Below are 26,227 nucleotides of genomic sequence, written 5' to 3'. Positions count from 1 at the left end.
CTAAGGAAATTGTATCTGAAGGATGTTACTGGGAGTGACTCAGTGTGAACTGAGTCATGGAAACACCTAAGTTAGACCCAGAAGCAGAAAAGGTGTTTCAGACAGAAGAAACAATATGAGATGAGAACATGTAGGACAAATGTGGACCTACAGATAATTCAATGCTAGAGGGGAGAGGAGGTAGAAGATAGGCAGAAAATAGTACCATCTGCCGTGCTGGGGAGTCTGGATTTTATTTTTAACACCTTGGGAATCACTGGGTTTTAAACAGGGGTTCACCATGAACACATTTGCATTTTAAGGAAATGACATTGCCAGGAATGAAGAGGATGACATGGAAAGTGGCCAGACTATAGTCTAGCAGAGTGGAAAGAAGATTTTCATCATAATCCTGATAAGAAGTGAGATTTAGAAATATTAATATAACTTTGGTACTTCAAAATATAATTTAGTATTCAGGCATTTATATTAAACTTCATGATTGAAAAGATTAGATGTGGTTTCTTTCAGTCTGTATTATAGGTCATTTATTATAGTTATTTTTATAGATTTATTAAATAGGTATAACTTTTTTCCAAATTTAAAATCTTCCTGTATTTTAGAAAATTTAAACAAATAATATTATTTTTTCCCAGTTATGTTAGTAATATAACTATGACCCATACTAGACTAGGTTTTTTGAAAGAAACAAATATAGATCCTGCCCCCAAAGAGCAGATAATATAACACATTACATAAAATAGATTCATACAGAATCTATAATACATATTGCCCAACATGAGTAAAAGCCTATTTAAGAAAGAATTTGAAAATAATTCTCAAGTCCTTAAAATTTTTTTTAAATTGAAAATCTCTTTGCTAGATAGATATATAAAAAATGTTAATGAATCCTAACACATTACCACTCAGCTAAAGCTGTTCCTTAGATAATTTTGTAGATCAAGCATAAACTAAATCATAGTCTTTGAAATATACTACTCTGAAACCAAGCATGGAAATTATGAAAACTTCTAATGGTTTATAAATTAATATATCTGAAAATTACCTATTATTATGTTATTTGTTCTTACTTTTAATTCAATATTGCAAAGCTCATTAAGTACCTTTCAATGATTAAGAAATTGTCTTGTTTTTCTAGTTGGAAATGCTACAGATGAAAAGGAAGTTGTCATTTTACAGTTGAGGACTCTTTAACCCAGAGACTCACTGATTGCCAAGTGGACTGACCAGTTACAGAGGTAAAGGAGAAAATTGGAGGTGAGTAGATACAGTAGTGGCAGAGATGCTTTGAGACTCTTACCATATCCTTCTTCTCTTTTGAACAAGTGTTATTCTGTCATTCTGAGAGGCTTTATTTAATACTTATAAAAAAAATTTAGCACATAGTATGTGCTCGGTAAATATTTTTAAAAGACAAACAGATAAAATAGAATGAAATACAAATTCCTCTTAATGCCTGTGGTGGTTTCAATATACATCTGCAAATTCTTTGACACTTCTCTCAAAAAGTGGAGCCTAATTCCGCATCTTTTAAATGCAGGAGAGCTTAAAGGTTTGCTTCTAAGGTATTGATTATGTGGGATGGTTGGTATATGACTTTGAAGGCTAGGGTTTTAAATCTATAGCCCTTTAGCATCGCTTTCTCTTTTGGATTATCTTCTCTGAAGGAAATGAGCTGCTATGTTAGATGACACTCAAACAGCCGCTCATGTGGAAACTCACATGAGAAGAAACTCAGATCTCCCACCAACAACTAGAACCAACTTACTAACTGGGAGAACAACCTGGGAGTAAATTCTCTAGCCTCAAAACCTTTAGCCCTGGGCAACATCTGCACTATAATCTCCCGACAGATGCCGAACCATAAGTACATAGCTAAGCTACCACTGAATTCCTGATCCACTGAAATGGTGACGATAATAAATGTTGATTTTTGTTTTAAGCTGCTAAGTTTGGGAACAACTTACTATGTGATAATTGCTAACCAATCTAACTTCCACTGAGCTCCTACATGATCAGGCCCTTGTCCACCTTGCCAACCACACCTCTTTCCACTCTCACTCCATGATACTTCCTTTTTCTTTAGGAAAGAAATTTACATCCTAGGCAGTTAACTTCAAATTTTGCAGTCACATACCTCTTAAAATGCTATCTAACCTGGAAAGTCTAAAAATAAAAGATTTATTGGGGTTTCCCTGTTTGAAGTTGACTGAGTTATGGCTCTTCAGCAAGGTCTTCCCTAACCTTAAATTACCAGGACAGTTTTGTTTCTGTTTTTAAACTGTGTTATGTACCAAGGAGCACATCAGGGATCCTCCTTGTAGAATGCTGTTTTAAAAGTTAGCAGGGTGGGAAAGCACAATGACAAAGCAGCTGTCACCATGTGTTAGCTTTCATGACAATGCTTCAGAAGCAGGAAAGATTAGGTCTTTGCAAAAAAAAGAAGATGCAATAGGTAGCTTGTGCTTATTTGCCTAGATGAAGCAATACATAGCCTAAGAGAGCTTTAACAATTTCAGTTTTAAATGTTTATAATACCCTTAATATTTGCCAGTTTTCTGAAAGTATCATGTATATTCTGCACCTACTGGGAAACACCATCAAGAAATTTCATGACCATCTGAAACTATAGAAAAGTGGGAATGGTTGTAGACAGCTCAGGGTTTCAAACTAGTGAAACCTGAATTGCCTTCTGAAGATGTCTCCTGACTTTTGCAGGCAAGTTGGCTTAATGATTTAGGCTTTTACATAGAGCAGAATTCTTCAGCATCCTTAACCATGACCTTCTGGGAAGCTTTTCATAAGATGCGACTGAGAACTGGTTAGCAACTACTCGAGGTACCATCCCTGAAACTATGCATCATCTTCTTCTTTGAATTAACATGATGAGAGATAAGGTTGAGAAAACAACATTCCTAAATTATCGCCACACTTTAGGATCGGGATGATTCAAATTATTTCCCTAAATATATTGTGAATACACAGCTACAAAGGATGTTTTTCTAAAAAAAAAAAACCCAATGGATAATAATTGTAGTCACTAAAATAAAGACTACTTTCTGTACTTTGGGGATGTACTTAGAACAAAAGAACAAAAACTATGATTATATACTTGATTGGTAGTTAATGAAACAGACCCACTCTCCTCATCATCTAACAGCAAGCAGGTCATCAAATAACTTAAACCAATCAACACATTACATTCTCTTTAATACAATGATTTGTTATAGTTTGGGCAAGAGAATTAAGCTGCTCTAATCAATCAAAAACAGGATTTTCTTTTGGAAAACTGGGACAGACCTGTTTTCTTATTTTAACTGTGAATAAGGAAAAAAAAAATCTGGCTCCAATCTTGGGCCCACAAAGAAAGCCAGACTAGAATAAAGCTTACATTACAAATTATAGCAAAGAGAAAGAATTTGAGTCCTTGGTTAGAAATGAGCCATCATGGTGGAAATAGGGGGACATACAGAAATATGTCCTGGAGCTCACCTTACCTATTTAAATTTTCTACTTAGAAAGCCAAGAAATTCCCTTTTTTATTTATCCAAGTAGGAGATGGATATTTTCCTTATTTGCAGTCAAAGGTATCCTAGTTGATATAATAGTTAAAGAAAAATAGAGCTTATATTACTAGCATTAGTTTTTTTTTTAAAAGCACTTCCTAAGAACTTGGTAGAATGTTATAAACATATCAGAAATAATAGTATGAAAAGCTAATTTATTATTATTTTGGTTAAAACATTATTCTATGATCCTAAGAGATCTGCATAGAACATCTAAGATAGGTTTATCAAGAAAATATATTCCATGCTTGTATAGTTTTATCAAAATGGATTTTACTGTCATGTATAACGAAGAACCAATTTTTTAAAAAGAATGAGTTTAAACTACAAAAGAGCAGACAGATCCGTTTCAAGAAATTAGGTCCTGCAAGTGATGAGATTCTAATTTTTTTTTCCTGTGTAAGTGGAAAATACAAAATGAGGTATCCAGTAGTAGATTTCCTTCCATTGGTATTTCTGCATATACAATGCTAACTTTTATTTAAATTGCCAATAGAAATGTTAAGTTTAAGTGGTTCTCATTATATAACATAAAATTTTATAATAATGCCTTTATGATCCACATATAATAAATAATTTTAATAACACAAACTAAAACTAAATTTTGCAGATGTAACACCAGGACAATTTTCTATAGAAGCAATAAAAATTTTTTGACTATCAGAGAGGAAGCTACCAGATTGATGAATATTTGAATTTTTAAACTGGGTGGAAATTAATTCCCTGATACATTTCTAGACTTCCAAATTGCTTAAGAACATAGATTATAAGTTTCAGATCTTCAATGTGTAGTATGATTTGCTTGGCACTAGCAAGTGCTTTAAAAATGTTATTATTGAACAATTTCATAAGTGACCCAATAACTCAGAAGCAAGAGAAAATGTATTACCTCAAAAAGCAAAAATAACAATACTCTGTACAGTTCCACAACCCTGAGAAAATCAAGTCAGTAATAATCACCAGGGGGTGTTTAATTTTTCCCCAACAGAGTAAAATCCATAAATATGAATAATTATCTTGAATTAAGCCACAGTCCTAACTTATCATTTTTTTATGTTGAGGTTGATTAAATATAAGAAAAATGAAAGAACTTTGACTTTCCTTAAACTATACAGAATAAGAATACTTCTCTTGTATATTATACCAAAAATATATTTTAATCACTGATTGCCAGACAGTTTTCTTATTTCTACCCAATGATCTGAGAAAATGAAATGCTGCTCCATGTCTCTAAAAACACATCTATCATAAAAATATCATATGATTAATTTAGACCAACTCATCCAAAGCCACCTGTTTCCACAGCTAGTAGGCTTGGCTTTGTTAATCCATGTATAAGGTAACAGTATAGCAATTTTTATTGCCTAAGACCTCCATCCAGAAAGTTTAAATCTTTAACCAATTGAAATTATTGCTTCCTTCAGCAATGTCGATCATTTTTGTCATTAATGATTACTGTTAAGATGATAGAGTACTTTACATGTCAAATCAAAAGACACGTAGTTTGATGGCATGCTGACACAAATACACTGACATAGTTCATGGGACTCAAAGATTTTAAAAAATTTCCCAATTAAAAGTTTCATTTCCATGAATTCCATAATATTTACTGTAAATTTTCTCAGTCACTCAACAGTGGGCAGAATTATAAGGATATTTTTACCCCATGTCTGAAATTCACAGTTTGGATACAAACAAGGTATCATTTCAAATCATTTTACATGAATTTTAGTATGAAAAGCTAATTTATTATTATTTTGGTTAAAACATTATTCAATGATCAGCCAAATGATGATGACTTAATTGGCTGAATTATGAATTTGATATATATAGAGAATAGAACATTAGAACAAGACCTGGGGATATAAATAGGTTCAGTAATTTTTGAGTAACACAGGAGTTAAGCACATTGAAAGCATAATATAAAACTCTTCTATTTCTAAGAGTAGGGTTTTGTCTGTGCTGACTTACCCTTATCAGAGCCCTTTCAAAAGCTTCTAGGGAGTTAGAACAGGTGGTGCTCCCAGGCAGTGCCGAGATCAAGAAGGGAAGTAACCCGAGTGATACACTCAATATTTAACAGCTGCTTAACACACTCTAGTTCACCATTTGCCAAAGATACAACTTCAAAGAATAAATATTTTCCATGTAATAATCCAAACACTTATGTAGATAACTCATGGGGGTTCATTGAGTCACATAGACAGACGTACGTCTTTGGAATACTTATTTGTAATTTATAACTTTATAATATTCACATTTATAAAGTATTTAAGCCTACTTAAAACTATTTCAATTATATAATTAAAATTAAATTATTATTAATTAATAGTCTGATTGTAATAAATAATTATATTATTTAATAATACATTTAGTATTTTATATACACATAAATGTATTTTATATCTATGCACATTTGTGCTAATACACACACACACACACACACGCATACACATACATATGTATATATATAATTGGGCCTCAACACATTTAGTTGATCTCCAGTAGTGGTCAGCAGAAGCCAGATTAAAAGTTGGTTCAATAAGTGAACAATGAATCATATGATATTTTTATGATAGATGTGTTTTTAGAGACATGGAGCAGCATTTCATTTTCTCAGATCATTGGGTAGAAATAAGAAAACTGTCTGGCAATCATTGATTAAAAATATATTTTTGGTATAATATACAAGAGAAGTATTCTTATTCTGTATAGTTTAAGGAAAGTCAAAGTGAATTCCCAAATTTCTAGGAAAAGGCAACTTGCCTTTTATTGGTTAGAATTTTGATTCCATACAAAGGACAGAACACACAGAAGCTGTCTAAATGTGCCCCAGGTTGTTCCTTGGAAGAGCCTGTCGAAGGAAGAATCACCAACAAGTGAGTGGAAGGGGAGTTTCCATCCAGGGAAATAAGCTCTGAAAGGTGTCAAGATGGATTCAAGATGTCCCCTCTCAGAGACAGAGGCTGGCTCACTCCAATGGAAAGACACCTTACAGCAAACTTTTCCTTTAAAACATGTGTTTGATCAGCTTAAAAGAATCTGTACGCACAGTTCTTGTTTCCAAAAAATAAAAATTACAATTTAAGCTACAATAATTTTAAAGGAAAATACTACTTCCATCCATAAAGGCCATCCATACACACTACCTACTTCTTATCCTATTGAAATTCAGACTTTTGATGTAAATATATCATGATTAGTCTATCTGGATGTATTGGCTCCAAAATGTATTACCCTATGAGGCCCCCCCCCCCAAATACTAGACTAACCTATTAGATGCATTTTCTAACAGGACTGCCCCAAATAGTAACTGTCATGGCCCCTGGGATAATTATTATAATGTTTTCAAACAATGATGGCTTAATTGGCTGAATTATGCACAAGGCATGGTCATTGCCATTCAACAGCATTTTCATCTTTCTTCAGTGATGGCAAGTGAATATTAACCAATCCTTCTAAATTTAGAATCAGATTATTTAGATGTAAGTATCTTTAAAACTCTACAATTCAAATTTAATCTGTCAATGAATAGTACTTCTCCTTCCTGATGCTATAAACCATGCTAAGTGTAGGTCTGAGTAAGCTTTCATTGTCTGAGGTTGCTGATAGGGTCCTGTAGCTTGGACTCATGCAATTCCTAACTGCAAAATCAGAAGGTGACAATAAACTGCTAAATTGTTCGGTGAGATTTATATTGTTTTAGCCATTTTCTCAATAAACTAAATGATTATTACAAATATTAGTAATGGAATAGTTTTACCAGAAATTGCTTGCTCCTCATGTAAGGGAGAGTATTGAGCTAGAGACATGAAATATTAAGAAATGTCAAGTCTGGTTTAACAGTGGAAAGAGAAAAAAACAGATTTTTCTACATAAGAAGTCTATGATTTGGGGATTTCAAAATGTGCGTTTCATGTGTTAGAAGAAGCAAGGAACTTTGTTCCTCATTAAATCATATTTAAGTACATTTGTTAAAAAAATTAAAAAATTAAAATGTAGGTTATAAGGTGACAGAAAATAGAAAAATTAATTATTAAATAAAGGTAACACAATTGAAATGGAGTTTTGGGTTTGCTTGTTTTAACTACCAACAGTAAATTGAAGCTGCCTGTTGCATGTTCAGCCTAGACTAGCACTTGGCACATGGTACATGTACAAAGAACACATTCGTTTTTCTTTTGGGCTGTTTGTAGCAAGGGCTTTTTCTAACTATTCAGCATGAATCCCCCAGTTCCCAAACTATGTTATACCAAGGAAAAGTTATATGCTGCTAATCACTAAAGACAGAGCTACCATATCATTCTTCCCATCCCACCCTCAGATAATAATGATCTGAAAGCTTCAATTAACAATTAACCAAAATAACAGATGATGTTGTCCTCAACTCCAAACCACTCATTATCTATTCTTCAATGATCTAAATACACAGGGATAGTAATAGGGGGAATGGAATCACTGAGATATTAAGTAATGAGCCTAAGGTCATGAAAGTGGCAAGTGACAGAGTAGGGTTCTTAACTGCTAGACCATACAGACTTCCACATAAACATCTCTGTCCATAGTGTCCCTGGAGAAATTCAACATTATTTTATCATCTTTTCTCTCTTACTCAAAAGTAGAGTGGAGTCTGCCTTGCTGTTGTTTCCAGTACTGATGTCTTTATTCTGCTCTTCACTGTAAAGATACATCTTTGTTGCTTTACATTTTAATGTCAAGGTTTTGTTCTATCACTTTCTTGCTGTTAACACCTTCAATTCCATATAGCATTTAAGTGTAAATTTTTAAACATAAGAATTATACCAAGTTCTGTTCAGACAACGTACAGGAGAGAGAGTGTTTTGTACAATCAGATAGTGTTTTTACAATCAGATAGTGGATGAATATCTTTTGATCATATTTTTTATTTACATGTATTTCGATTCCTGAAAATCCAATTTTGAAGGGATGCTGTTTGTGAATGAAAAGAGAGATACTTTTATAATAATATGATTTTGTGATCTTTTAAATATTTAAAAAAATATTCCCCAGTGACTTGAAAAGAACAGATAATATCATTGAGGTCAGTCCTGCAAGCACATTCAGATGAAGCTTCAGCCTGGACTTCATGCATGCAATTTTGTGTGGGATATTTAAAGTCTATTATGCCACTCTTAGATATGAATCCTACTACCTAGATTCAATGTTAGCTTTTTTTTTTTTAGTTGTAGATGGACACAATACCTTTATTTTATTTATTTATTTTTATGTAGTGCTGAGGATTGAACCCAGTGTCTCACACATGCCAGACGAGTGCTCTACAACTGAGCCACACAATCGGTTATCGCATGGTACTTATAAGACAGTATTAGCTTTTTAAAGAGTAATTCATTTCTGCCTTTAAGCCGAAGAAAATCAGCCCAATAACAGGAGAGGACAACTATTTGATACACAGGATAGAATTATGCAGGCATTGAGCTCTGAGTAAATTGGTGAACATGAAAATATTTTAATAACTGATTTGTAGAATTTTTGGATTGTCAACATAGATGGCTATGTTCTAAATGTCCTGTCAAATTCCTTAAAAATTTATAGATGTGTTTAGACAAATGTAATTTTCTGTACCAAAATTGACAGCATTCTAAGAAGGTTGTGAAACAAACCAGTTACACAAACTGACTTTGTTTTATTCTTCACTGTGCCAAGAATAGACAGCAGAGGGCATGAAGAAAGGCTGGTCTTGCAAAAATGCACTCTGACTAAATTTGGTAACAATGATTACTCACAGTCATGAAGCTCATAAAATTGCCAAGCAGTATTCTAAATGTTACACACGGATCAATCTCACAACAACCCCTCACAAAAGGTGCTATTATTATAATTCCATATTACAGACAGAGGCACTGAGCACAGATACAGGACTAGTTGGAATCTGAATGCTAGAATTTGACCAGCATGCTTTAAATTTTGTGTTCCTATCCATTTTACTATGCTGCCTTTCTTGGGCAGTATTAAAACAATCTCAAAAAACTTCTCTTTTTCTTTCATGTCTTAAAGAGTAGAAATAAAGAGCAGAAGTTATCAGGAGATTCCAATTCCATAGAGTTAAGAAGCTGTAGCTAACTGTAATACATTTGCATACAAATTTATATTGATGTATTCAGACAATTATTGGACACTGCCCATTTTCCCAAATAAGAAAAGAAATACATACTAAGGATATGGGCTAGAATAAAACTTGGAAAGAAATTATTAAGAATTTCACCAACTATGAAGCCTTAGAAAAAATAAAGACATAATACAGTTTTAATTTTCATCTCTCAAGAGTGATTATGTAATTAATCAATCACTGTGAAGCTTTGGTTAGTTACTTAAATTCTTAATAGAATGGAAAAATTAATGCCTGATCTCTATGCAAATTATGTATTGAACAGTAATGAAATACTGCAAATAAATTCACTATGCTTATCAGCATTTTAGACATCATTACTGAAAATTCTATTAAGGAACAATAATGATGTAATTGTTTATAAAACATCACATAGAATAAGGATAATTTAAATAAATCAAAGGGAAATAAAAAATGACTACTTCTGAGGAAGGCCATGCTGGTTAGGAGCTGTGAAAAGAGAATTATATTTTTTTGTTCCACACATTTTTGCATTATTTTGATTGTTTAAAACAAAATTATTGGTGTCTTATACATGAAATTGAGACAGATGAACAGGAAAACAGAGATAAATCCTTAAAACATGTGGAAAATTTAACCAGATATCAAAAAATAAAAGTTAACAACATGACTTCAGGCAAGATATTTGACTCTGTGGACTTCAGATTCCTATAATAAATATTATGGCTATGATGTCTCTAATACCCACTTCCGGTAAGAAAATTATAAGTCACCTTCCCAAAATCACAGGGTTGTGTGGGTTATGGAAGTAGGATTCAATTCCAGCTTATTCAAATATATGGAGAATGTAAGGGACATGTGCCCCTCCGCCCAAATAAAACAAAATATTTAAGTGTTCATCTGTGGAAGACTTACCTTCAAGACATTTCAAACGCTGTCTATATCCTATTGCTTCTACAACTTTTTGTTGTTATTGTAAAAACACAAAGCCCATTGCTAATTTAGAAGACTGAAAGTTTTTTCAAATAGCTTCATAAAATACGAAAAAAACAAAAATGTCCATCTGAGATGATGCAATATGTGGAACCTTGCTCTAAAATGCAAGCTGTTTGGTTATGAATCAGTTGCACATTAGAGGAAAGAAGAAAGGCTACCTCCAAGGTCCAGCTGTCACGTCTATGAAGAACCCTGATCAGATTCACGGCTTGGAATGTTTATCACTCACTAGCTTAACATCAAGGGACCACTGATGCAAGAATCTCTTCCTAGTCAGACAAATCATAATAGCCTGTGACTAAAAGTGGCAAATCTCTGATTTGCTTAAAAGATCTTGATAGAGTTGAATAGTTTTTTACTTTCTCCAGCTGTTTCTTTTTCATGAGTTAAATTCCAGGTTTCTATCACAGTCCCCACAGGCTTTCACGAGCAACTCTTATCTCCACTGCTCTCCTCTGCTTCTTCCTAACACTCTTTCCTTGCAATTGCAAGCTCACATTTTCTTCTTAATTTTAAGAATGAATACATCTAATAAGTAGGAAGGGGAAGTAATTCAGGATCTAAGGAAACAATAACCACTGATCTAGTGCTTCCCACAAAGATAGAATAATAGCTTTCCCAGGGAGCTAACAATTAAAAAAAAATAGAAATCACAACAGGAACTAACATAGAGAGCTCACTATGTGTTGAAGATTGTGATAATTATACTATTATTTCTTTTAATTCTCACAACAATTCTAAGGATTGTGATAATTATATTATTATTTCTTTTGATCCTCAAAACAACTCTAAATTTTAAATTTAAATTGAGTGAACTGTGATTACCCCTTACCTATCTTACAGATAGGCACAAAAATAAGTAACTTATTCAAGTTACTTATGGGTTATGTGGGTTATGGAATTAAGATTCAATTCCAGCTTATCGGACTCTGAACCCTTGCTCCTAACCCCTGCTAAGCTGTTACCTGTCCAGGTGTAAATAAAATGCTTATTTCCCTGGACCTGATTAACTCTCATTTTCATTCTTTCAAGCCTATCTGAAAGAAAGAAAGAAAGAAAGAAAGAAAGAAAGAAAGAAAGAAAGAAAGAAAGAAAGAAAGAAAGAAAGAAAGAAAGACTAATTTTACACTAAAGGGCCTAGAGTCCTCTGGATAATTATTACTATAACTGTTTCACTTCTTGACATATGCCGCATATTTTCTTCCTCATCTAACTTTTTCTTCCATGAGAGTGTTGTCCCTTAAATGTGGACTCTCTTCTACCTGTTGCTGGCTTCATTGCTTTGTGGTCTCAATCAAGTCCACTGCTTTAATAACCATTTACACAAGATGACTTAGAAATATCTTTATTCCAATTTCCCTGGAAGCTCCAAACTTGTGATCAAACTTCCTATTAAAACCTCCTCTTGGAAAGTCTAACAAGCCCTTAATATATAATTCTCCATGTCTACCCTCCTCTTCATCAAAAACCCAACACAACCTGTCTTTATCCGCAGCTGTCTGAGTAGATTGTATCACCATCTGTACTCTGAGACAAGGGAGCAAGCCCATGGTCATCCTGGACACCACCCTCCTGCGCTTCTCCCACAGGTCACCACCAAATACTCAATAACAGCCACTAACTTCTCAAAGCACTCCACTTTCCCCACCACCAAACCACCACTTCTCCATTCTCAGCTAACATTCCCTCTCATCTGGAATCCATCACTTTGATGGTCCCCAAAGCTTGCTTTGCACCCCTCACTGGCCTCCCTCCAAGTTTTCTAAGCGACACTAGGTGATATTTGCAGAATCCAAAACAAAATCCTGATTTACCTTTTAGATACACAAAAAATCTGCTGAGTGAGGGAGGATTAATTTCTATCATTTTGTATTGGCAAGTTGTATTTAGTGTCATTTTTTTCCTTCTTTGTTCTGTGGTTTTTGTTTCCTGGTGATTTCACCTGGCATTGGTGCCATGAGAGCTAAGATTTGAGGTGTATGCTGTAGTTCTACTTTTCCTTTTACTGCTGGAATGCCTCATCCTTTATTTTAACTCATAAGAAGAGAAAAGAAAGGGCCTTCAGTGAAAGATTGGACCTCTTATTTCTGTTAATGAAACTTTAAAGCCTTCTTTGCCATTTAACTTTCTCCCTACAAGTCTTACCTACCTACACATTTAGGTTCCTTAAGAAGACAACAATACTGTACTAAGATAAGTTTGTGAAATGATGAATGACACCAACCAAAGATTTTAGATTTGATGATGTCTTTGCCATAATTTAATTTTCTTTTTTTTTGCCTTTACAAAATTTTTTTATTAGTTGCTCATGACAATACAATGATCTTGACATATCATACATAATTTAATTTTCAAGAAAAAAAAATAACAACTAGGATTCAGCCTTTCCCAATCATCTCTTCTAAGCTAAATGAGCATTCAGACAAAATGTTCTGGTATTAATTTTGTTTCAAAAGTTGAAAAACTAAAATCAGAATATCATGTATCTTCAGATATGTATGTGAGTGTTTAACGTACTGCTAATTTCAAGTTGGAGTTTACTGGAATAGGGGATAGCCATGTCTTTCTAAAAATATTCAATTCAGTTAGCCAAGCACATTGGAAAATGGAAAATTGGAGAAAGCATATTTCCTTTCACTTGGAGCATGGTGGAATAGACCCTCTAACAAACTCGTAATGACCCAATAGGCTGACATTCAGAGTCAAAGAGATAACACAAGTGTCCTGACTTCTTTTTATTCTATGTCAAATGTGAGTCCCTATCTTCATCTGAACTTCAGGAATTTCTACTACAGATAGTGATGTTCCCACCTGAAAAAAAATAAAAGTATTACTAAGAAAGCACCATATGTATATTGGAGGGGGAAAAACCTGAAGATAGAAACTTTTTTTTTGGAATCTGAGTTGAAACTAGACCATGGATCCCATTTTATATGAGTGTGTGAGTGTGTGTGTGTGTGTGTGTGTGTGTGTGTGTGTGTAAGAGAGAGACCAAAAAAGAACAGAATGTTTCATTATGAGTTTTTGCTTCAAGATCCAAGGATGCCTGTGACCATATGGAAGCAATTCAGGGTAACGGGCATGCTGGCCAACTGTGTGGGCTTTCTTCCCCTTCACTGTCCAATTCAAATTATGTGTGACAATGGGTTAAGGCCAATGAAGAGAAAACTATTGGAAGCTGCACCTGAAAAGAAAGCCATCACTAATTCAAGGCCAGCCTGGGTAACTTACTCAGACCTTGTCTCAAAATAAAATTAAAAAAATGCTGAGGTACATGTAGCTTAGTGTACAGCACTTGCTTAGTGTGTTGAATGTGTGCAGGCCTGGATTCAATGCCCAGTACCACCAAAAAAAATTTTAAAAATTAAAAAAAGAAGACCCTGAATGCAAGATTCTATCACTGGGCTGTAGCTTTATGCCACCTGAAATCTGTTCCAATGCAGACTGAGCTCTGTGGACACATACTTCTTGAGGAGTCTCATGAGAGCTTTTAGCACTTTCCTTCTTCCTGTCCTCCTAAAGGGCAAGAAACTTTATTGTATTCATCCTCCAAAATTTAGCTTAGCTTCTGCTATCTGAAAAACAATATCCCAGGATACTATTTACTTTATTTATTTATTTAATTTTTTTGTGGTGCTGGGGATCAAACTTAACACCTCAAGCATGCTAGGCAAATGCTCTACCACTGAATGGCATCCCCAGCCCTAATTTGCTATTTTTTAAATGTCAAAAAATGTATGCAACATAAAAAGGTCTGTTTTGTAAAATCAAAAGGACAAATAGAGACTTTTGAAGGTAATTTTGCATTAGTACAGGGGTCATTCTGATTTTAATGATGTTACATTTAGTCAATATATTAGACACCCAAAGGAAAAATATTCTCATAACTAAAATTCATAATTTTTTCAGGAAAAAATATTAAAAAGGGGGACCCTAAGGCCAAATTTTCTTGAAACCAATATCAAAAGGAATTCATGGTTTTCTTGAAACCAATTAAGGAATTCATGGCTCAGAATATTTAAAAAAAATTTTAAAGCATAATTGTTTACAAGATAGAATTAGAAAATTTTTTTAATGTTTTCTTTCATGTTTTGAACATTTTGCAGAGCTATAGCATTTATAGTTCATAAAAAGTACTAGGTGAAAATTTTCCATCTTAACTCTTTGCATAAATTTTACTTCAGGAAAATCAGCTTCTATGGACCTGAATATGACTTAAGCTAGAAAAAAAAAGTAATTTTAAAAATGAGTGGTGGCACATACCTATAAACCCAGCAGCTCAGCAAGCTCAAAGCCAGCCTCTGCAACTTAGCAAGGCCCTGTCTTTAAATAAAATACAAAAAAGGGCTGGGATGTGGCTCAATGGTTAAGGGACCCTGGGCTCAATCCTTGGTACCAAAATATGTACACACAAACATTCTTTGGGTCTAAGGAAAGGTAGAACTGTCATAGGAACTATGAGAAGGAATGTTGCATGGAATGAAGATTATGGGCAAGCAAAGGGACCATCTGAGTCCCAGCTTGCCATCAACAATGACAGAGTAAATGAAGATCAAAAGACATACACAATGGGCCACAGATGGTGCATGGTCATCAATATTATTACTTGTATTATTATTATATTAACATCTACTGTTAGGAATGATAGAAATTGCAACAAAGCTAATTCTTAATACATGAAGAGTGTGTGTGCATATGTTCAGCTTTTAATCATATATCTGTGAATTCCTAAAATTATTTTTTTTAAAAAAAGTATGACCAAAAAAGTCTTCTCCCAAGAAGTTTACCATCTTGGAGAAACTGTAGATACACAATAAGCCAAAGATAAGCCAGTATCAATGGGCAAAAAGCAAACAAAAACTGCAAGTATTTTAAGGAATTAATTCATGGCTCAGAATATTTAAAATTTTTTCAAAAGCATAATTGCTTACAAGATAGAATTAGAACAATTTTTTAAATCATGTCTTTGAGTCCAATAGATTTACAGTTTACAAAAGTAACCCAACAAATGCCCATGCAGACAGATGGAAAGCATTCATACTTGTGTGGAGCATGTTATATGTCTAGTAAAGATTTCCTGAGTGTGCCTGTTTTTAGAAAGCAACAGTTATCCTCAGAACAAACAACATTCCTCAATTCACTCTGATCTAATGTTCAGTCCCATTATTTCACCAAGACAGCGTTCACTGAAGTAGATGAGACCTCCATATCACTGAATCCAGGAGACCAAAGAACCAAGCCAGAGACATGGTCAAGAGTAATCTTTAAAGCCCACACTGCTGACACTGCTGAATACAGAAATGTAAGTAAACATTTGTTCTTTGTTACAATAACAGTTACATAATTCATTTAAAGTAGATAAATTGATTCTGATGGTATTTCAGGACTCTCATGAATTAATGATACTGCCTACCAAAATTGGCACTATGTCATGTGACAAATGACAAAGATTCTTTGGTTGGCCAAACTTCAGTCAAGTTTCTGAAACTTCTTGGAGACCCATCTGTGCACTTCCTTGTAAAATCCAGTTTTAGCAAAAAGAACCCTGCTAAATCAGTCTCATCATATGTGATCATCCTCAATATCTGATCAGGTTCTTAATCCTGTGCCATTCCCCAAGTTGTATCTGATCACCCTGGTATGTTTTTTGCAAAAATTCTGATAGTCAGTTTCATAAAAATCTTCCTTATTTCTGATGCTTCCTCTGAGTAATTTTCCTTCCAATGGCCCCACACTGCTCTTTGGCCATAAATTTTCACTTGCCCATGTTATATTCAGAGTCAAGCCCAATCTCTTTCCTCCACTGATGGACCACAAACAATGACCTCTCCATTTATTGCAATGGTCTTGACGAAAGTCTTCCTTACCATTCGTTAGCAAGCATCACTGAATAATTCTTTTTTTAACACATGTGGAACTATAATTTATGCAGAGAATGCTAAAAATAAAACTATTACCATTTGCTTCTCTTATAACCTATGGACCCCAAATTTTTTACTGAATGTTTATTTCTTGGAAATTTTCAGTCTTTTACATTCTTATTTCAAAAATAATTTTAGTAGCCTACTTCAGATGCTTGTTAGGAAAAGTGTAATTTCAGACTATTCTGCATTTCAGTGCTTTGAATTATATAATATATTCTTAGAAAGATGTTGAGGAAGGAATAATTTCAATACAAAATTCAGAATTTATATTGGGCATTTCAGACTCCTATGTCTTTTTTGTGGTTCCCAAAAGGAAGTGCCTGTCCATCTGCCATGGTCATAAGCCTGCCTATCTACCCAAAACCTCAAGATATCACATAAAGAAATTTGTATTGTAGTTAAAAGAAATAGAAAGGAAAAAAATCATTTAAAAAATATTTTCCTATATAGATGAAGATATTTGCAATCCCAAAATTTTATGAAAAAAACTTTACATTTTATCCTATGTACTAATAAAATAACTGGAAATATATAGAAAAAAATAAATTTGTATTTTAAATAAGATAGAACTGTGAGGAATCAAATATGAGGAAGAAGTCATATTAGCTCTCAATGGCCTTAAAATCATGCTTTTGGGGACTTGCTTGTACACAGTAACAAAATAATCAATCTGCTAATATAAATTCATGTATTTTAATTTCAATCATTGAATCACTGATAATTCTATGTAATTATACATGTTGCCAATTGATAATGATGGTTACCTAAATTGAATAATAGCAAATGATGTCATAGGTCTTATCAAATGATTTAGGCATTTAGAAAACCATCCTAAAATTTGATTGATTTTTCTTACTCAAAAACCTTCTGCCTATATAAAAATCCATTTGAAACTATTTACCAGGATTCCCTAAAACATAAATTCTAAATTGAACTAATAGTATATGTACAAATAAGGATTACTGTGATCTCTTAATGATGATATACATCTGTTTTTAAGATGTTACACTCTGGCATGGTTGTGACTATAATAAGATAGCTTCAGCTTATTCTCCTTGAAAATTTGCCTCAGCATGTGCATTTCCAATAACCACTGTGGAATAATGGATATTATAGCTTTAACAAGCACTTATTTTGCAGCATTGGCAATCTATCAACTTTTATGACATTACTATGTTCAACTTATCCATTTTGAGAAATGTAACCTTGTTATTTTTATAAATACTAACAGCGCTGATGTATATGTGACTTTCCAATTAAAGGAAGGGAAGCATCCTCTGAGCAACTGAACTTAACCAGCCTTCATTTCTGTGATTTGTAAGTATTCTATTGATTTAGACGTGCAGTTAAATCTGCACTTAATGACATTTACTGCAACATCTTACACCCAGTTTTCTCTCACATTCTTTAAAGCAATAGTTCCCTGGACCAGTAGCATCAGAATATCTGAGAACTTGTGAAAAATTAAGATTCTCAGGTACTGTCACAGAATGGAGTCACAAACTCTGAGGTAGGACCTAGAAATGTGTTTCAACAAGCCCAGCAGGTGATTGTGATGCAAGGATATTGTTGGAAAACCTCTGCTCTAACACAAAAATATGCTCCCTTGCTATAAGATAGTCTTAATTCCTACTTTGGAGCAGTGAATTTTGTACAGTTTTTGTCTCCAAACTTAAGATGCATTATTGGACATACTAGTATTCATTATAGATGGTACCAAGTTTTGAAATTTTATGAAATAAAGACTTCAGGCTAAGGCATATTTTTAATTCATATGAAAATATTGATGTGTATTTAAAAGTTGTAAGAAAAAAGAATTGTCACCACTTTAAACACTAATGTACAGTGTCCTACCTGTCACAATTTTAATGGATTTTTTTTTTTCTGTAACCAAACTAAAAGAAAACATGGCTGGTTCTAACCTTTGCCTTTAGTATTTCCTGGGTCTCTAGAACCTGTGTAGTCTATACAACCAGGACCATGTGTATGTGATGAATAAATTAAAAAAGAGGAAATAAATGTTTCTACACAAAGGCAAGATGGTGATGTTACCTCAAAGAATGGATAAAAAGAAGCTGGCTTATTCTGTCAATATTGCCCATGATGTGGCCTGTGTACTCAGAAAATCTACTGAGAAACCTAAAAAAAATAAGAGAAATGTTTTTGTGCTTTTTTTTTTTTTTTTTTTTTTGACAGCAAGGCAGGGTGGTGCAGGTCACTAGCCTCAAAGCCTTATGTATGCTGAAGGAATGCATTTCACTAGTAATATATGCAAATCAAATCCTGTATATATGCATTATAGATACCAAGAGTAAAACTTTGGGTAAAACATTTTTCTCTCTTTCTTTACCAGGAAAAAAAAATAGGAGTCAACTTAATAGTATAATTTTGATTAAATAAGTATTGTTTAAATGTTTTTTTTAAGTTCATTAAGATCTTGCATCAGAAGGCTATTGGAGTGAATTTTGCCTATTTCTCTTCATGTTTTAGTAAAACTCACATTTGAAGTTTGAGATAACCAAAATAGTGTGCTTCCCACTTAACAGCAGACTTCCCCAGTAGAATGTCAATCTTTTGAGAATTTTTTAAATTTAAGGAGAAAGAATACTTTCATAGAGCCATACAGAACTGACATAAGTAATTCATATTCATGGATATCACTGTCATTCTTTAAAAAATCACTATTCTTTTATAAAATACTTAAAAATAATGATAGACTTACATTTGTCAAGTGTTCAGTTACATCAAAAGGGAGATTACAATATGTCAAGAAGTAAAAAACTTAATTGCATGAGTTAATAAAATAATTTGCTTAAATAAATGACAGGATTTATAATAAATCCCTGCACAGCAGCTAATAAACACAGCTAATAAACCATTCCAATTTAAGTTTATCTCCATTAGAGAAAAATCTGTAATACCTGAGACTGTGCATTAATATTGGCTCCTTCCTTAACAAGAACTTTGACAACTTCTGCTTGTCCAGCCAAAGATGCAATGTGAAGAGCAGTATTTCCTTTCTGTTTTGGAGAAACAAAGTAGAAAATGTTAGAGGTTCTCCAATTGTAAAAATCAAAATGTACAGGCATTTTCAAATGAATACAATTTATCATTTTATAACAATAGTAGTCTTCCCACATACTTGTATTTTTCTACCATTGAAAATTGACTATTTCCTCTAATATCTCTCTTTTCTGTTTTTCATAATATTTCTCTAGTGTGAAGACATAGGAAGACTGTTCTCAGTGAATAAAAAAAAATTAGGATGTGGGTGCATGAATGTGTGTGACAATATATCATGACACTCATGGGAGTTAATCAACAACTAAAGAATGCAACTACAAGGAAGTACTAACTTTAAAAAAAGTTTACTAAAACATTGAGTTTATTTCACCTTGCAAGGAAACCTAGGGATTCTCAGTGGTAGTTGTGTTTCTAGATACAAAAGCATGTGGACATTACTCAATATTTTGAGAATAAAATATTTTGAGAATAAAAAAATAAATTTTACATGAATCATAACATTGCCAATGAATTGTACTATTTTTAATACCTTTTTAGTTGTTGATAGACCTTTATTTATTTATATGTGGTGCTGAGAATCGAGCCCAGTGCCTTACATGTGCCATGCAAGTGCACTACTGCTGAGCCACAGCCCAAGCCCTGAATTCTACTATTTGATACATAAAAATTTATCATCCACAAAACCAATTGTCATTGAAAAATAATTTAAACCTTCTGTGAAAATATAGGTAAAGAGATTAAAAAATACTTGTGATATAATTAAAATAAGTAACAAAAAATGGGAAAAAAAAACCCAGATATCTATAGATTCCAAGACAAAGTTCAGACAATAGTTCAATTTCTGTTACCAAGCTCCTTGTGAGGCCACTAACCCTTCACTTACAATGTGGGGACTCAGTGTCCTTCTTATTAAAGGAATTTCTTTTTTGGGGGGGGCATGCCTGGAAAATTCTACAACTCCAATCTAGGAATAAAAGAAAATCTATATTTTAAAATCTCAATAGAGTCTAAAAGAAAGGAAAAATGAAAATAATAACACTTCAACAACCAAAAAGTTGTTGGTTTAATGAATTCACTATATTAATATGGGCAATTTTGGAGGCAAATAATTTTATTTACCCTCAAATATATATTATTTAAGTAATTGTTTCACGCTTATTTGATGTGCTTAAGAGAAATATTTATATGTTCAAAGTAGGTAATTTACTACATAAAGTGAACTTATGTTTTAACTTCTTTTGAATTGCTTGATATTGTTTTTAAAATTTCACAGGAATTGTTCTTTACTATACTATAAATCGGACATTTTGGTAGTTATGCATGAAGCATTGGAAATGTAGGTTAACTGACCATATTTCTAATTTATTCCTGAACTCTTTGTCCAGTAAGCCTGGGCCTACACCTGAGTGTGTAACTTGTCTCTCCCCCTCTACCACAGAGTATTGTCACACTCTAGTTCTCTCAACAGGGTTGGCTATAGCTGGTTACTGATTTTCGTTCTCCAAATAAAAAGTTTACCTTTAACATACAACTATCTGTCACCATCAATGATATATTTTTTAACATCTATTATTTATAATACACATGTCAACAGGTTCAAATGTATTTTAACAAAAACAGCATCCACAAGGGATCATAGCTTCTAGTAATGCCAAGCATCTTGTGTATTTCTTTAAAAGTGAGTTCCAGCTGGGCATGGTGGGGCACAACTGTAATCGGAGCAGCTAGGGAGGAGAATCGGAAGTTCAAAGCCAGCCTCCTCAACAATTTAGTGAGGGCTTAAGCAATTCAGCAAGACTCTGTTTCTACATATGAAAAAGGGCTGGGAATATGGCTCATTGGTTAAGTGCCCTGGGTTCAATCCCCAGTACCCCCTTCAAAAAAAAAAAAAGTGAGTTCCAAGTTCTTTATAAACACACATTTATAGTGAAAAAAAAAAATCTAATCTTACCCTAGTAATTCAATCCAAAATCCAAAAGCTCTTTTCCATTAAAGGATTCTGTATATTCCCATACCATGTTGAATGAATATATTACAAGATATGTCAATTTAATTAAAGCATGAAAATTACTTGTTCATTTCCACTGACAAGTTTGCCACATCAATTTACTTTTAAAAAATGAATTAATCTTAGGGAAAAATGGTATTATTCACAGATAAATATATTGATTTAGTCCTCTTTGTGAATCAAAACAGGAAAGACAATTTATTCAATGCTAGATTTAGAAATGTCTTCAGTCTCATGTCTGATAAATCCTTAAACAAAAGATTCAAACTGGAAAGTTTAAATGGGAGGTCTTCCGCTGTGGTTGTGTAGTTATGAATTTCAATGCTCCAGGGAACCTCTGAAATGCACACCGGGAAAAGAAGCTCCAAAGTAAGTCCTCTTTTCTAAGGAACACAAGTTCTATCAGCATGAACATTACCTTAGTGGCAGAATCCACCGAGGACCCTCGTCCCAGCAGCTCCTGGACCAGCCCCACGTGGCCCTCCTTGGCAGCCAGATGGAGAGCGTTGAGTCCATTCTGAGAGAAGAACAAGCAAAACCTCAGAAGAGGAGTCATGATGAGGGGCACAGTGTGCCCATCGAATTCAAACACAGAACCCAGAGAATACACAGACTCTGGTGCATCTGTCTGCCTGCCCGTCTGTCTGTCTCTCTCCTCTTTGTAGTCTCTTTAATCTATTCAGTTCAGAGACTGCCTTCTAGTGTTTCTGATTCCAATAAACAAAAAGGTAAATATTCATCAGAAACATGAATTTGGCAACTTCATTTCAACAAAACATCTTTTTTTCCCTTTAATTAAGGAAATTAAATTAAATTTAAAAAGTAGAGACTTTTCTTTTTTATTTTATTTTTACTTAAAACTGGCTCAGAATAATGCTCTCATCAACCAACTATAATCTAAGTGAGGGCAAGTGTATATCATCCTTGCCAGAGGAATCTCTACTTTTCTCTAATGAGAAAATAAAGAGAATAATTCTACATCATTTATTTTGTTGGGCAAAAAATAAAATTTTGCCAAGTTCCTAGAACCAATAGAGCTTTAAATTAATCTTACTTTTTAACAAAGTAGGAGAAAAATGTTCTTTTATAAACTTTTTTAAAAGTTCTTTTTATAAAACCACAGGACTATTTATTTTATTGGTGAATTATAATTACACATAATAGTAGGCTTCATTGTGATATATCTGTACCTGCACATAGCATAATTTGGTCTTCTGCATATCTCTGTACCTCCCCATTCCCTCCCCCCCAATCCCTACTCTCTACCCTGCTGGTCTCCCTTCTATTTTCATAAAATCCTTTCTCCTCCCACCGCCTCTTCTTTTCTCCCTAGCTTCTATAGGACAATTTTTAAAGCAATACAACTCTTCAATGATAACACTTTACTTAAAATACATTTTGCTCTATGGCATTAAACAGTCTTTCTTTAAGCAAAAATTTAAATTTTATCTTATATTATCTGTTAAAACTATAACATCTGGTTCCTATCTATATAAATCTGTAAAAAGTTATTTACTGCAGCATTGAAAAAACTCATTTAGCATATTATTACTTAGCATAATCTACAGTCAATGCAATCTTTACCAAAGTATCAATGATATTCTCCAAAGAAATACAAAAATCACTCCTAAAATTCATGGTACCACAAAAGACCTCCCCAAACCAAACAATGTTAAACAAACAAACAAATAAAAACCGAAAGGCATCATACTATTTGACTTCAGAATATATTACAAAGTTATAGTACCCAAAACAGCATGCCCCTGGCATAAAAACAAACACATACACTTATAGAACAGAGAGCCCCAAAAGAAATCAACACACTTTGGCCAACTGTTTTTCAACAAAGGTGCCAAGAACACACATTTGGAAAAGGGTGCCTTTTTCAAGAACTGGGGCCAGGAAAACTTGATATCAATTTGCAGAACAATGAAGCTAGACCTCTGTCTCTCACTAATTCCAAAAATCAACACAAAATAGATTTAAAACTTAAATATAAAACCACAAACTATGAAGCTACTAGAAGAAAATACAAAGGAAATGTTTCATGACATTCATTGGCCAGAGCAGTATTTTTTTATTTTTTTTGGAACGTACTTCAATAACACACAACAAAAGCAAAAATAGACAAATGGGATTACATCAAACTACAAAGCTTCTTCTGCTCAGCAAAGGAAATAGTCAGCAGAATGAAAGACAATATTTTAAAAATACAGAAAATATTTGCAACTACATATGAAGTTTGAAAGTAGATCTGATCATACATAGAAGAAGAAACATAGCTGGGTGTGGTGGCCCACACCTGTAATCCCAGGAGCTCAGGAGGCTGAGGCAGGAGAATCTCGAGTTCATAGCCAGCCTCAACAACTTAGCAAGGTCTAAGCAACTCAGTGAGACCCTGTCTCTAAATAAAAAACTGTAAAAGAAAAAAAAAGGTAGGGGTCTGGCTCAGTGGTTAAGCACCCTTGGGTTCAATCCCCAATACTAAAAAGAAGAAGAAACATATTAATATATTTGCTGTACAGTAATTATACTTAATGATTTTTAAAAAATTTTTTTTAGTTGCTGATGGACCTTTATTCATTTATTTGTATGTGGTGCTGAGGATGGAACCTAGGGCCCCACACATATGAGGGAAGCGCTCTACCACTGAGCCCCACGCCCAGCCCTTACTTAATGATTTTGATATAGAAAGTAGTCAGCCTTTTATGTTTCAATAAAGAAAATAGGTAATGTTTGGTTTGTTGTTTTTTTTCTTTGCAAAACAGCCCTGGTTCCTCATCCCTACTTAACTTTGAGTAGCCAATAAAGTTGTTCTACAAAACATGCCTGTATGGTTTGGGCCCATTTACTGACACCAAATGGTAGAAAGTGAAGAACTTCTAATAGTTTTATTACATTCCTAGAAAAATTAACAAATGAATCAAAAATATAATAAAAACTTGAAAAAGATGGAATTTATTTTGCCCCTTGCATTCAAGCAGTATGCAAATGTTAACGATGTTAAATACAGACAGGTGATTCACAAATGAAAATTGGTTTTTGCTCCTACTACCAGATCAAGGAAAGCATTGCATTATAAAGTTGTTTTCTGATCTAATTATTCAACATCCAATCTCTTTGGTAATAGGCAATTATAACTGATATACACTTATTCTGGGGACAAGCAGAATGACCATAAGGTAGGAATTTAAAGGTGATAGTTAAATCTGATGGTACTTAAGAGCTTAATCTTTTCTGATACCTTCTGATTGCTACATATTCTTCTGCATAGCCATCACTGGCTTTCCCACACTTTTTAAAGAAGTCTTTGGCTCTGTATATGGAGAATTGTGTAAACGTTTTGGAGTATGGATCAGTTACTTCAGTAAGAATCAAATGTTCCAGCAAATGGAAGTTGTCCAGATGGCCGAGGAAGCTCAAAGGTAGGGAATGTCACATTTGAAGATGTCTGTGGTTAGCAGTAGGCTTCTTTCCTTTCTCTGCCTCCATCAGGTTTTAGAACCCAAGAATTTCAAAGGACTGTTTAGATTATCCATGGTAATGATTCACTTCCTACTCAACTCCAGGCCCTAGACAGAGCATCTACTCCATAAATACTGCCAGATAAATGAATTAATCTAAAGAGGAAATGTTTGGTAAAGACTACTTTTATAAAAAAAAATGAAAACTATTTAATGCATTTTATATAAAAAGATAATGGTCTCTATAATTTATAAACTTGCTTATATCAGGGCTTTTGTCCAAATGGGATTAGACATTTTTGATTTGGAGATATTATTTTCCAGGTGTCTGAGGCATGATAGAAACACCAGATTTATTCTGCCAGAACATATCTTCTCTCTAAAATCTCATATCATATAATTCAGGAGTCTTCTAACTTTAGAGGCAAATGGTAAACTTGGTTAAGTGACAAAATCTACATGGATGACTTTCTGTATTGATCCACTCTTTCTGTATTGATCCAGGAATTGAACCCAGGGATTCTCTACCACTGAGCTATATCCCCAAGAGACATATTCCACCCCACCCCACCCTTTTTTTTTTTCAAATTATTTTGAGACACGGTCTTGTTAAATTTCCCAGGCTGGCCTCAGCCTCCTGAGTCACAGGAATTACAGGTATGTGCCACACTGCTTGACCAACCTCCCTCCCTCCCTCCTTTCCTTCCTTCCTTCCTTCCTTCCTTCCTTCCTTCCTTCCTTCCTTCCTTCCTTCCTTCCTTCTTCTTTTCCTCTCTCCTTCCCTCCATTCCTTCCTCCTTGTGGTACTTGGGATTAAACCTAGATCTTTTCAAAGCTGTTGATCCACATTTTATGAATTTCCTTTCTAAGACAAGAGGAATGAGATATTAAATTATTTTATCTCCTCTACTCTCTTTTAGTTTAAAAAATGGACCATTTTGATGATCATTTATGCCTCATTAGATAACCAAAGTGATCACTTTAGCTTTGGGGGGAAGGCGGAGTGGACCAGGGGATTGAACTCAGGGTCATACCACCACTGAGCCACATCTCCAGCACTATTTTGTAGGGTCTCACTGAGTTGCTTGGTGCCTTTTGCTGAAGCTGGCTTTGAACTGCTATCCTCCTGCCTCAGC

General features: G+C 33.9%; 1 protein-coding gene and 1 non-coding gene across 12 annotated transcripts in view; both read right to left on the bottom strand.

Annotated features, from left to right (window-relative positions):
- Ank2 (ankyrin 2) overlaps positions 1-26,227 on the bottom strand; it is a 230,350-nt gene that overhangs the window by 143,363 nt on the left and 60,760 nt on the right. For all 11 annotated transcript variants that reach the window (XM_077803582.1, XM_026389696.2, XM_026389699.2 and 8 more), the window contains exons 3-4: positions 22,046-22,144; positions 19,517-19,615 (exon numbers count right to left, since the gene is read on the bottom strand). In XM_077803582.1, the coding sequence (XP_077659708.1) occupies positions 19,517-19,615; positions 22,046-22,144 (198 nt within the window). The remainder of the gene's footprint in view (positions 1-19,516; positions 19,616-22,045; positions 22,145-26,227) is intronic.
- Positions 22,487-22,559, bottom strand: LOC113183429 (small nucleolar RNA SNORD103/SNORD85). The gene has a single exon (XR_003300880.1). It is a non-coding gene; the product is annotated as a small nucleolar RNA SNORD103/SNORD85 (small nucleolar RNA).

This window comes from Urocitellus parryii, chromosome 10 (assembly GCF_045843805.1).
Source record: "Urocitellus parryii isolate mUroPar1 chromosome 10, mUroPar1.hap1, whole genome shotgun sequence".
Classification (NCBI taxonomy): Eukaryota; Metazoa; Chordata; class Mammalia; order Rodentia; family Sciuridae; genus Urocitellus; species Urocitellus parryii.
This window is presented reverse-complemented; position numbering and strand designations above follow the sequence as displayed.